The following is a 14,518-nucleotide window of genomic DNA, read 5'->3' on the forward strand; positions in this document are numbered from 1 at the left end:
AATGGGTCTGGGTTGGTTACTGTTTGGAGGGTCTGTGTGGACTTGTTGGGCTGGAGGGCCTGTTTCCACACTGTAGGGATTTTTCTAAAAAAATGGATGCCATCCTGCCACTCAAACTTTTGGTGAAAATTGGACTTCCTTCCCTCAATGTTAAGAATCAAATTTCTCCAGTTTGGCAAATATCCCAAATTACTTACCATTACCCATGTTGTTCAGGGACTGAAAATTCTGCCCATTGTTCCAGCCCATGTGGATTAATGTCAAATTACATCCCTGTATCCCAGCAGGCAGGTTCCTCTGAAGGGCAGTCTCTCAGTGAGCTACATTTGTCAGTGTTTAATTTTCCCTCAGTTTAGAATTTAGCAGATTATTTATGCCAGATACATTTATGGTCAGAATGTGCAACACTTCCCATGAGTGAAGTAAAAGCAAGAAGAATCAGTTTCCTCATTGATGCTAAATGTTATGCCATCCATTCATACTGAAGTGAACTGACCAGAGGGAGCTGCAGTTGAATTTGTGAGCGATCTTGTTTGATCCTGTTCAAGTCCTTCATCCTTCCTTTTCTCCACCAGCTCCGGGGAGATATCTCCATATATAGATTTCTGTCAGGCTTGCCAAATAAGCTGGATCTAAGCCCTGGATTTTTCAGTATGACTGCTTGTTTCCCGTGATCATTTAAGAATCTGACTAGCAGTGCTAAGCAGATTGAGGTTGAAGGTGCTGGTGATGTTGTCTCTCCCACTGCCATCTTTCATTAGTAACATTCTAATTATAGACGATCTGTTCCAATTGTTAGCTTTTTGAGTGATGAGACTATTGAAATTTTCCGTAATGATTCAGTCTTTGTTGAGTGGGCAGTTAATTTCTAACCTCTTGGACAATGAAATGTCTGTATTTCTCACCAATTCATGCTTTTATTAATTTCAGTTTGTATTTGTTTTGAATAGTTTCATTATTATAAAGGCCAAGTTTCCATTTATCTCTAATTTATAGGTCCCATTTCAGCAAGAATGGTTAATACATTCCCTAATTTGATGATTTGTTCTACAGTATGTGGCTCACATTCTTAAATTAATTGGCGGTGACCATTAAATTATCACTGTTGGAATAGTTTGGTCAGATCCTGCAGCTACAAGTCTATGTTTCCTTATATCCTGGCACAGCTTGGTCACCAGAAAATCAGGAGCAACCAGTCCAGAGTTGAAATTCCTATACATTTTAACAGATAGTTTGTCTTGAAGATGATGGAGAGGTGCCAGCGATGGAGTGGGGTGGACAAAGTCAGAAGTCATATGACACCAGGTTATAATCCAACAGGTTTACTTGAAATTACAAGCTTTCGGAGCACTGCTTCTTTGTCAGATGAAATCATTTCACTGAGTCCACCACATCACTGTGGATCTGGAGTCACGTGGAGGCTAGACCAGGTAAGGATGGTGGTTTCCTTCCCTAAAGGCCATTAGTGAACCAGACGAGTTTTTCCTGGCAATCAACACATGGTCAACAACAGATTCTTAATTACAGATATTTATTGAATTCATATTCCACCATCTGCCGTGGTGGGATTTGAACTTGGGCCCCCAGAACATTACCTAGATCTTTGGGTTAACAGTCCAGTGACTCTACCACCGTGCTGTTGTCTCCCCTCTTTTTAGCACCATGTTTGTGAATGTGATGAAGAAGATCTGATCATCTAAATTTCCCTTCATGACTGAAGCTGCAGTATGGCTTTTACTTTATTTCTAGTTTTATCATTCAATTCAGGCCTTCTTGCCCAATTTCTTTCTAGTTTGAGTCACTGCTGGGCAGATAGCCATCCTCTTCGGAAAACTGGACCGGCCGCCTTTTATGATAGTGAACGCGAATTTTGAAGTTTGTCCTGACTTTTTTGACTTTTAACTCCAAAATGCATTACCATTCAAAAACAGAACTGCTAGAGAAAGAAATAAAAACTACAGATGTAAATTCAGTTACTGTCTGGCAAAGTCCTGTGTGAATCCCATGAAGTGGCATGCCCTTGAAGTGTCAGAGAACTTCTGAACAAGGAGAGACTCAACAAGAAGGAGATCTTCTCCTGTCAACAGAAAGCCACTTTTTGCAGACAAATCTATTTTGCCCTCTAGCAACATACAAAGAAAGTGGTTAAAAACTGACTGTAACATGAATCTGTGTATGTCATTGGCTGAACATTATCATCTGTAGACTAGAGTGCTATCAGGGCACAGATTTGAGAACAGTCATTTTAAACACCCTGATTTTGCAGGTAAAATGAACAGAAAGACTCTTTCACCTGGAATACTGGAATTCCATGACTATTGAAAGGAATCAGAACAAGAGATTTTCTGCCAACTGCCAATGTCAACTAATAACAGTAACAACATTGTCTTATTTGCTTTTCAGGAACAGTTCAGAGACTAATCCTTATATCTTTTCTAAACTTTTATCTTTTTGAACTCACCATTTATTTCTAATTTGCCTGCATACACGTGATATTATTGCTTCATGTGTTTAGTAATGAATAAACTCATTCCTTTTTTTAATTCAAGAAAACCTGGTTCGATTGGCTCCTTTTAAAAATTAAGTGCAGTTGTATATAAGAGACTTGCATCCATCAGGGAAAGAATTATTTTTAGATGCACCTTGTTTTGATTGACAGAGGGAATGTAATGGGTGAGTAAAGAAGGGATAGAGGTAACACATTAGGGAACCCCATCCAGAATCTGATCATAACACATTGGAATGTAAGTTCAGCACATAAAAAGAATCCCTATAATGTGGAAACAGGCCCTTCGGTCCAACAAGTCCACAGTGTCCTTCAAAAGAGTAACCCACCCAGACCTATTCCCCTACCCTATTATCCTAGATCTACCCCTAATGCACCTAACCTACACATCCTTGAACACTATGGGCAATTTACCATGACCAGTTGACCTAGCCTGCACATTTTTGGATTGTGGCAGGCAATCCACGTAGACACGGGGAGAATTTGCAAACTCTGCACACAAGGCTGGAATCGAACCCGGGTCCCTGGCGCTGTGAGGCAGCACCACTGAGCCACCATGCCACTCTCATGGTGCTGAAAGTGCTGACTTCTGCCTTATCCAATTAGATCAATGTTGGAAATGCTGTAACCATGATGTTGTACCTCGAGTCTTGTTCCTGTATCTAAGGATTTTAGAAAGGTTCAGCCACAAAAGTTATGACCAGTATTAATGTACCCTCAGAACTATTCCCCTGTTCATAAACCTGTTGCCGTCAATGCAGAGTATACCTGAGATGTGAAGATTATTACAACTCTGCTGCCATTGAGGCATCTTTGCCACTGTTACAGCAAAATCCGACCTCTCCCATTACATACATATGTGGGTTAGGCAGCTATGAGATAGTCAGAGCAATATGTGACCAGAAATATAAACAGCGTGGATTTCCTGTCTTACAGGGCCACGTAAATCTCCTCTTACAAACTATGTCACATACTCCTATAAAAGTATGGTAGGTTGATGTCAGACAAATATTGGCTGTGTGGCATTTGATTCCAAGCTATCCAGTAAAGTGTTTCAATCCAAAGAAAAAAACAACTTTCCTCAACGTGTAGGTGAGGCACTGTGCACATACCTAAATGTGGTGCCTGCCCACCTTATGTCAGTCTTGATTCTGAAATGGGTTAAGCTGCCCTACAACTATGACACATCAGTGTCCTGTCCTGTGTAGGCTGAGGGTGTATAGCTACTTCTAACTGTAGACTCATTCCCTGCCCTCAGTACCCGCCTCTCATCTGCACTGAGAGGAAATCTTTCCAGAAATCCAAATGCAAGGAATAGGAGAGGAAAATAGAACATAAATGGCAATGAAACAAAGGGAAAAGGGGACAGTGTGAAAAGGTGGAAGTGAGGTTGATGAGGGTAAAACTAGGTGTGATTATTTGGGGTAGCAGGGGATGGAGACTAGCAGTATTAACTGAAGGGGAATGAATAGGAGAATGCAAGAATTATTCGAGTGAAGATCAGCTCCATTTTGAACTGTGGAGTAGGGGAGTAGACGTGTGCGGGCACAAAAATCTGGAATTAAGGGTCTAATGATGACCATGAATCCATTGCCGACCATCAGAAAAACCCATCTGGTTCACTAATATCCTTCAGGGAAGGAATCTGATATCCTTACCTGGTCTGGCCTACATGTGACTCCAGACCCACAGCAATATGGTTGACTCTTAACTGTCCACTGGGAAATTAGGGATGGGCGATAAATGCTAGCCCAGCCAGTGATGCCCTCATTGTGTGAATGAATTTTTAAAAAGCCATTACAGCGAGATGAAAAGGAGAGTTGCCAGATCCTTAGGGGTTGTCTCAGTTTTTATGAAGTAGGTTGTCATCTATACCCACCAATCTAGGGAAGGGGAACTGATGATTCATACACTGAGATAGCATATCCATGCACAGTTGGAAAAGATTCCAATATTAAGTTGTCTCATGAGAACTGTACCATTGGAAACACGTTGAATGATAAAAATGTTCAATCAGACTTTACTTCAAATATTGAACTTTACTGTGATGGCTTGAACAGGACTTAACAAAGAACAATATTTACCACTTTGCACGTTAGAAGAAAAGCATTCTTTTTTATCTATATCTCCTGCACATGTTTCCATAACCCAAATGTACAATTTCAGAGTATAGTGACGTTAATAGACATGAATCTCGCCTGCGCTAATCAAGAGTGTTCACTGAATATTTGTTGTTGGAGCCAATAATGAAATTCCTCTGAGGCACAGCGAGCCTGATATAATCTGTGACTTTTACCGGCACCAGTGCTGCAGAGGTTGAGTTACGGCAAACCATAAATTAAACTGTGCTGACAATGTGACTATATATATATATATGTGTGTGTGTGTGCGTGAGTGCGCACGTGTATGAAGTGAAATTCTAGTTTCCATGGTTGCAGTTATTTCTAATTGAAAACATAACTGTGCAAATTAAGATGGAAGCAGTTATGTAAAAGAACACTTTGTTAAATATCTTCGGGACCAATTCAAGAATGCAGCATATCCATTACCATAATTGCCAATAATGGTTCTAATAGCCATCCAACATACTTTGGTTTTTCTTTAGCCTGATATTTTGAATTATGGGGTTAGAAATAAAAGCTGGTGTAACTTTTTACAGGTTCCTTTTTGGACCTGTGGCTTTTTGAAATTCTGTTGTTCAAGTGTTTTGTGTTCTGTTTTTTACCTCATATTTATTGGAGAGTCTTAGTTACACAGGTTTCACCCTTTTGTCTATGAGACTGGTAACAGTTGTGAACAGCCCTGGGGATACAACTTCTGGAACATAATATTCCTGTTCCCCAAATTAGCACTGACAACTACTTGAGCCATGCTGTCAGATCAGATATCTTTTACAATGTGCTTTTACCTTCCATTATTGTCACTGACAGCTTATATATAGGTAAAATGGTCTTTAAGCTGATAACCACCACCAATTCTTCAGGCTGGTGTGATATCAAGCCTTTTGATTTTCATTCTTCAAAGGGTGATACCAGAGGTAAAGATCTTTGAAGTAACAGTTCCCAGATGTGTACTGGGAAGCCAGATGTTCTACTCTGCAAAAACTCTCTGAATGTTCTGTTGCCTGATTAGGTGCATATCCCAGTTCAAGCACAATCCAATTTCTTGATGATACATAGGGAACATACAGCATATAAAAAGTGTCCAAATCGCAAAACGCATTAGATTCACTTGGAAAATATGTTTCACTAAAAGGAATTTTTAAAATTTCAAATATATTCTTTATTTATAAAAAAATCTTTATAGACACACATAGGCAAAACAGCAGTTTGATTCTGTACCGTCTTTTCATATGGAGAACAAACAAACCCAAGGCATTTCTTACTTATCTCAGACTATATTTACACATACCTGAGGCCCTGGGAGGGTCTGATTACTAACAGACCCCCTTTGTACTTTGGCAGAAGGAGCTACGAGAGTGGTCTTTCTCAACTGCATCTTGGCGGTAGCTGCCCCAAGCTTTAGTGTGTACCTCGGCATGTAGTCCTGGATCTTGGAATGTGCCAGTCTGCAACAATCAGTCAAAGTCAACTCCTTACTCTGGAAGACCAACAAGTTTCAGGCAGACCAAAGAGTATCTTTCACCATGTTGATGGTCCTCTAGGCGCAGTTCAGTGAGCATCCTGGGAAACAGCCCAGAGAGCACAGAGTCCTGCACCCTGGATGTGCTAAGGATGAACCTTGACAAAAAACACTTCTTAACAAGTTTTATGAAGATTTGTAGCTCAGGTTGAGGTTCTGGAAGGTTCATTTTCAGATGTTTCGTCACCATACTAAGTAACATCATAGGTGAGCCTCTGGATGAAGCACTGGTGGAATGGCCTGCTTTCTACTTATGTGTTTAGGTTTCCTTGAGTTGGTGATGTCATTTCCTATGGTGACCTCATTTCATGTGGTGATGTCATTTCCTGTTCTTTTTCTCAGGGGGTGGTAAATGGGATCCAAGTCAATGTGTTTATTGATAGAGTTCTGGTTGGAGCGCAGTAGAATTCCTAGAAGCATGGCACTCCAACCTGAACTCTATCAACTAGCACATTGACTTGAATCCCATTTATCACCCCCTGAAATTACATCACCAATCCAAGGAAACCGAAACACATAAATAGAAAGTGGATCATGCCACCAGTGCTTCATTTGGAGGCTCACTGATGATGTTACCTAATTTGGTGATGAAACGTCTGAAAATAAAGCCTCCAGCTCAGTGAGCAAACCCACATCCAAAAAACACTCACTCTTTCTCCAGACTTCCTTTGCAAAGGCACATTCCAGAAGATGTGTGACAGTCTTTACCACGCCCACCCTGGTCCCCACCCCACCTCATAGCTGCTTCAAGGGCAGGGTCCATTGGTGCAGAGTCCTGGGGTACATGAAGGATCCCACAGGCAGTGCGCTTCTCACCACCAGCTAAACGATGTCCTGATGTTTGTTAGAAAGTTCCGGTGATGAGGTATTCGGCCAAATGAGTTTGACAGTCTGCTCAGGGAACAAGCTGACAGGATCCACCCTCTCCTTTTCCCATGGGGTGTTGAGGATGCTACGTGCTGACCACTTGTGGCATTTAACTAAAAGCAAAATACGATGGATTCTGGAAATCCAATACAAACGCAGAGAATACTGGACCTTCCAGTTGCTTGCCATTTCAATAACCCACTTTAATCTCAAGTAATATTCCTGTCCTGGGCCTGCTGCAATGTTTCAACAAAATAAACTATGAGCTTGAGGAACATCACGTCAATTTTCTCTTAGGCACTTTACAGCTTTTAGGTCTCAATATTAAATTCCATAACTTCAGCAACTGACTGCATAATATCTGTACTCTATTCCTTACTTTTTCTCCTGCCCATTCATATCTGTGCTGTTAGGCTGAAAAACCCTTAACGAGTTCCTTAAGGTCTGAACAAAATGAATACAATGCACTTTGGTATGAAGAAAATTCATTAGTTTAAGAATCTGCTAGGTTCTTTCAGCCTAACAACACCTTAACACACCCCCATTTTTCTCTTTTGCCACCATTAACAACCTCTTTGTCTCTGTCACTGGGACTCTGCCTCCCATTTCCCCTCCTCTGCTTCTGTCAATAGTGCATCAAATTGTAAGTGCTGGGAGCAGAATAATTCAGTCCCTTGAACCTGCTCCACCATTTGATTTTAAAAAAAATTTCCATAAGCTTTTAGTTCTGAAGCGGAGTCATACTGAACTCAGTTTCTCTCTCCACAGCTGCTGCCCCACTAGCTAAGTTTCTCCAGTGTGCTCTGTGCTTGTCTTTCATTATACTTATATTCACACTGTCTACATCAGGTGGAATGGGTAATGGTTTCAGACACTGGCCCATCATCTCCAACTGTAGATTTCAATACTTTTTCAATAAATGTGCAGCAGTATTTGAAAAGATCCGTTGACTGTTAATATATGTAATTTTAAATGAAAAAGGAACGCCACCTCAAGTGAGAGTAGGTGTGTATTGTTGGGTCAATATAGGACAAAGAACTGTACAGCGGAGGAACAGGACCTTCAACCCACCAAGTCTGTATCGACACATGATACCTTTCTAAAGTAAAAACCTTTTGCCTCTACATGGTCTGTGTGTCTCCATCCCCTGCCTAGTCATATATCTGTGAAGATGCCTGTTAAACATTACTTTGTAACCATTCCAGACACTTACCACCCTTTAAAAAAAGGTGCCTCTCTTATCTCCTTTAAATTTACCCCCTTTTACTATAAACCTATTAATTGGCATTTCTAAATATTATTGAGATCATCCCAAACTGACTGACAAATCCATGTTGGTTTTGAACTGGGAGTGCATGTTGGTTACGCTGGATACTAAAGTAGCAAAAATTTTCCACTCTTTAGTACGTACTAATATCTCTTGTGGAGATAATTACAAGAATATACAAAAGTACAAATGGGCTATTCACTATAAAAGCATAATGCTCCTGTTTAACCAGCAGGATAGGGGTTTCTCACTAGTTTCCAGATGGAGCTCCTGATTATTCAACAATGTGAAGGCTAAACTCTGTAATTGTAAGGAATTACAGTTTATTCAGTAAGTAAAGGTCACATCTGTATAATTATAGAGTCAATGGCCATTTGGCACAATAGGAATTACACACTGTGCGAAGTGGTTACTGATTCAGCAACTCACAGGCTACTCACTGTGCAAGTGTGGAGTTGATACTCATTAAGTGCATTAAGGGTTAAAATATTTTCCCCCAAAGCTCTGCATCCTGACATGTATCTGCATCTAATTATCTGGGGGAATAGTTGGCGTTCACAACACAATACCGAGGGAATTTGTAATAAAGTTCCCAGAGTATTTTCATCCTGTGGAAAGCTCTGCATGTGAGAAGCTGCAGTCACTATTATTGGAGAGCAGGGTTCTGAACTTTCCCCCCATGGATATATGGAAACAGATGGGCTTTGATTTCAAAGCATTTTAAATTCTATTTGAAGCCTGCCTTTCCACACAAAGTAGTGTTTCTGGTTTTCTAAAATAAGAGTTTCTGTTGCCCATTCAAGAAAATTTAGATCTGTCAACAATTTATAAACTCCACCTCAGCAAAGAGGTTTTTGGTGTTTAGATTAAACACAGCCTCAATAATGTTGTAACTAAATAAAATAGACAAACTATGCGTAGAGACACAGCACCTTAATTATTAATACTACAGTTTGACTATCCACTATATTATTCTATAAATTATGTAAAATCTAAATGTACTAGTTATCCTATCCAAATATTCATTTATAAAACAATGAAAATCCTAAAGTCCACACAAGCCCAAAATAAAACAATGCATTAATACCTTTCATTCCTTTCTCTGAGTTCTTCAGTGATATTATGGAAGATAGCTGTCAGTCTAACAGAACAATTGTGACAATGGCATACCCTTTGGTTTACCCGAGATCCACATTTCAAAGCAAGATTTCTCTTATGTTTTCAGTCCCAGTTTGAAATGTACCTAAACAGACCACATCAATTCTACACTGAGTAGTCCTAACAGGGTACATGTGGAGAGGATGTCTCCTCGTGTGGCAGAATCTAGATGAAGGGGGCATGATTAAAAGTCAGAGGTCTCCTATTTAAAACTGGGATTAGGTAAATTCTTTTCTATCAGAATTGAGAGTCTTTGAAACTCACCTCCTGAAAGTATGGTGAAAACAGAATCCTTGAGTGTGTTTAAGGCAGAGGTAGAGATTATCAAGAGTAGGCAGGAATGTGGATTTGAGGTTACAATTAGATTAACCAACTCCTGCCCTTAATTTATATAAATCTTCTCCACTTGCATAATTTTGTGTCCCTCTTTCTCTGAAGGATTTTGGAGTTCATTTTTTGAGCTCTCTTTAGACAGTTGTCACAGTCACATGTTTACATTTCCCAATAAAAATCACTGCACAACATCAGAAATGTGGGCAATGGCCAGTTTTCCATTCTGCCTGGAGCTACTGAAGACCATTATATTGTCCATGGAATGACCTTGTCCAAATAAGAAAATATTATCATTCAAACAGTTAAATTTACAATTGCAAGGAGGAATCTGTTCATCAGTCTGAAAATAAGAAGGGATAATCAATCACAATTTTTAAGAACTGCCTTTATTTCTATCCACACATTTGTTTTCATTACTCAAAAAGCACAAAGTGATGGAGCAGATTTCCTAGAGAACATACTTTAGGTTGAACAAAACCACTTGACAAACTGAGGAAGTATTAAAATAAATCTACATGATAAACTTAAGAGCATGGGTTGCTATAAATGTTTATACAAGCAGATTACAAGGAAAGACAAGCTAATTCATAGCAGTACATGATAAACACATCGGAAATATGATGCCTGGAATGTACAAACTGAACGATCTGATAATCTTGAAGGATGAAATAAGCCTCTCATAGGACACTAGTCTCATGAATATTGCTGGTATATCTGAAATTCCTTTGACCAACAAAGGGCATAATTTCTTTGCCACAAATATTCACTAGTTTAATTTCAGAGAGCAGGGGATTGTCCTTAAGAAAATATTGTGTAGGTTAGGCCTGTATTCCCTGATTGAAATGTAAAATTCCCAAAGGACTTGATAGAGCTGAGGCTGGGAGGACATTCCCTTAGTTGATGAGTGTAGAATGAGGTGACTTCACTCTCAGAATAATATTTTGTTTTGCAGGTTTAAGGAGACATTGCTTCACTCAAAGAGTTTGAATTCTCTACCAGAAAAGGATGCTCACTTGTTGCGTATATACAAGACAGTGATCGATAGATTGTCTTGGATATTAACAGAAATGGGGATGATGTGGGAAGGTGAAGCTGAGGTAGAAGATTGCATTGAATTACAGGGCAGGCTCACAGTGCCGTATGGTCTTTAAGCTGCTTCTTTTATCTAGTAGAACATTTCAATAGAAAAGACAGATACGTTACTGATTTGTTCAGGGAAGATCTATCACTTGAAAGAAGGGAATACATTTCATTTTGGCAATGGTATAAATGGGTGATAAATCTAAATGTGCCACCCAATATACCCACATCCAAGTTTTCTTTAATTGAAATCAATAGAGGGAATGATTGAATGTATTGAATGATGGGTGGTCAAGTCAGTGTTGTCCATTTACCCCATCCCTTTCGGTGTCTTCAACTAAAATGAAACTGACAGCTTCACATCAGATTTTTCAGGGCTTTCACACAGTGAAGAGCTATGAGCTGAACAGTCGCTTCTCTTTCAAAAGCTCAATGTAAATGTCCATTTAACAAAAGTTCAGAATCAAAAGAATTAAGTTAAAATGAGGCAGCTTTATAGTAACCTACTAGATGTTAGGGATCAGCCTTATAATCTCTAATGTAATAATGTTCCACATTATCAGGATTCAGGCTTTGCACTTGTCATTATTTCCTCATTAGTCACTTGTTTTTAATGGGTAGGTGCCGAGTGCAATTCAGTCTCTTGCTATGAACCAGCTGCTGTTTTAATATGTCCAGTTTTTAATCTAATGTCTCATCAAATTTCACTTGTTTCAATGCAGATATCTCAATGCCAGCAAAATGTTTACTTCAAGAGAATTCCAAACCAGCTACATTCTAAGAATAATTCAGTACAAACATTATTAAATACTGCTGCCCTACACCATCGCAAACTAAGCTTTAGAAATTTGTGTACTTTTTAAAACGAATCCTCTCTTTGATGTTGACAGCTGCTTCACTACTGAACAAAGCTAAAGATTTAGGAGTCTTTGGATGTCATTAGGGCTAAATATATTACAATTCCAGATGTCATCCCTTTCTGCAAACCCCCATAATTGAAATGTTAAACTCTTGTTAAATTTTGTCTGATTTTTTAAAAAAATCTTTCTGTTTTCTTAAAAGAAATGCTGGATTCTTAAGTATATCCTATAAATTAGCCAGTCCAATCTTTAAGCAGAAAAAGTTTTGAACTTTCCTGGAGAACTGACAGTCTGACGGAAACCAGATGAGGTCTGTGTGTGTTACCTTAGAAATCTATCCCTTTCCCATGCTACCTAAATCCATTGGATTCTGGATCTCACATTCCTGAAGAACAGCTTACTCTCAAAACATCGACTCTCCTGCTCCTCGGATGCTGCCTGACTGGCTGTGCTTTTCCAGCGCCACCCTTTTCGACTCTGGTTGCTCTTTTTCCAAGGCTAAGCTCATGGGGCCGTTCCCTCGCTCAGTCAGTTGTAATCAGAGAATCCCCTGCAATTTCTTTCCCTATCTCAGGATTCTGCAGGATCAATTTTTGAGCTTCTCGTATTTCTCATCCAGATGCTTCCCTTTTCTTACAAGTATATTTATGACATCCAGCTCTCAGTTATCATCACCTTTCTCACTGCGTCTGTGCTATCAAACTTGTCTTCCAGTCCTGGATGGGTTTTCCCTTCCACTAACTAAACACACTTTCTAATAACCATTCAAAAGAACAATTAGTTGCACTAGGTTATTCTCCACACTAAGTAAGAAGGTAAACGGGTTGAGGAACATTGCTGCAATGGTAGATACCAGATAAATTCCAATACCTTGAGAATAAATTTCACTTGCACATTTACGATACAGAGTCCTGAGGTAGGGAAAGGAAAGATATTGAAGGGGATTCTCTGATTACAACTGACTGAGCGAGGGAACAGCCCCATGAGCTTAGCCTTGGAAAAAGAGTAGAAAACAAGAGCAACCAAAGTCGAAAAGGGTGGCGTTGGGAAAACACAGCCAGTCAGGCAGCATCCGAGGAGCAGGAGTGTTGACGTTTCGAGCATAAGCTGTTCTTCAGGAATGTGGAGGTGTCATATGAACATTCAAACACAGAGCATTTAGCCCCTGAGCCTGTTCCACCATTCAATGAGCTGACTTGATTGTAACTTCAAATCCACATTCCTAATTAACCCAATATCCTTTCAAACCCCTTGCTTACCAAAAGTTTATCTAGTCATTGAGTCAACAAACCCTTCGGTCCAACCAGTCCGTGCTGAACGTAATCCCAAATTAACTAGTCCCACCTGCCTGCTCCTGGCCCATATCCCTCTCAACCATTCCTATTCATGTACTTACCTAAATGTCTTTTAAATATTGTAATTGTGCCCACATCCACCACTTCCTCAGGAAATTTATTCCAAACGCGAACCATCCTGTGTGTAAAAAACCTGCCCCTCACATCCTTTTCAAATCTCCCTCTCATCTTACCTTAAAAATGTGCCCCTAGTCTTGAAATCTCCTATCCTATAGAAAAGACACCTACCTGTACCCTATCTATACCCCTTATGATTTTATAAATTTTTATAAAGGTCTCCTGTCTCAACCTCATACGCCTCAGTTAAAAAAGTCCCAGCCTATTCAGCCTTACTTTATAACTCAAATTTTCTATACCCAGCAACATCCTAGTAAATTTATTCTGAATTCTATTTCTGCCTTAAAAATATTCAAAGGTTCTGTTTCCACTGCCCCTTCACAAAGTAAGTTCCAAAGACTCTCAACTCTGTGAGAAAACAGTTTGCCTAATTTCTGCTTGAAATAAGCAACCCCTTACTTTTCATCAGTGAGCTGTGGATCTAAATTCTCCATAACAGGACATAAACCTTCTCACGTCAACCCTGTTAAGGCCCCTCAGGATCTTAAGCATTGCTATCAAGTCAGCTCTAAACTCCAGCAGATGAAAGCCTGGTCTGTCCAACCTTTCTGCATAAGATGTCACACCCATTCCAGGTATTAGTCTGGTAAACCTTCTCTGAACTGCTTCCAATGTATTTGTATCCATTTTTAATTAAAGTGACCAAAACTATACATAGTACTCTAGTTGCGGAGTTACCAGAGCCCTATATAACTGAAGCATAATCTCCCTACTTCTGAATTCAATTACCACTGCAATAAAAAATAATATTTTATTAGCCTTCCCTACCTGCCAATAGGCCTTTCGCTATTCATGCACTAGGACACCCAGATTCCACTGCACATCAGAGCTGTGCAATCTCTCACTATTTTGCATTAGGGCAGATACATTTTCAAATACTTAACAAAAGGATAAAAATAAACAAATGCCACATCTAAGATGGTCAGGGATTAGACTGCTTAACTGTGCAATACAAAAACCAGAGCAGGTAGAATCGTAACTTTTTCCAACTATCTGGCACGTGTCATAAGTTCCTCCAATGCTTTTTCTCGATGATTGTTGTGGATGAGGAGAACTTCCTTAATATCATCGTGCTGAAAACCCATCTCATCGAACTGTGTCATTAATGTCAGAAATTCTGCTGCCTGCGTGCAAAAGGGTGCAAGAAAGGAAGAAGGAGTTAGTCAAGTTTGGCAGCAAACAAAAGGAACTTATTATCTGCTTTGGACATCTTTGTAGGACATGGTAATGAAATCCAGACAAAAGAGTAACTGTGGTGCTATCGCACAATCTAAACTGAGAACAGAAGGGACCCCAGGGAATCATCAGGCTTTATTTTCGGGCGAGTAAGGAG

At 39.7% G+C, this 14,518-nt stretch overlaps 1 protein-coding gene across 3 annotated transcripts in view; it reads right to left on the minus strand.

Annotated features, from left to right (window-relative positions):
- Nucleotides 1-10,140: 10,140 nt before the first annotated feature.
- The window catches only part of ubap1lb (ubiquitin associated protein 1-like b), a 46,642-nt gene continuing 42,264 nt past the window's right edge, over nucleotides 10,141-14,518 (minus strand). For all 3 annotated transcript variants that reach the window (XM_043677331.2, XM_043677332.2, XM_087981236.1), the window contains one exon: nucleotides 10,141-14,309. In XM_043677331.2, the coding sequence (XP_043533266.2) occupies nucleotides 14,175-14,309 (135 nt within the window). In that variant the 3' untranslated portion in view covers nucleotides 10,141-14,174. The remainder of the gene's footprint in view (nucleotides 14,310-14,518) is intronic.

The sequence above is a fragment of the Chiloscyllium plagiosum genome, unplaced genomic scaffold (genome assembly GCF_037043375.1).
Source record: "Chiloscyllium plagiosum isolate Xiang-an unplaced genomic scaffold, Cpla_swu_hap1 HiC_scaffold_39, whole genome shotgun sequence".
Taxonomy (NCBI): Eukaryota; Metazoa; Chordata; class Chondrichthyes; order Orectolobiformes; family Hemiscylliidae; genus Chiloscyllium; species Chiloscyllium plagiosum.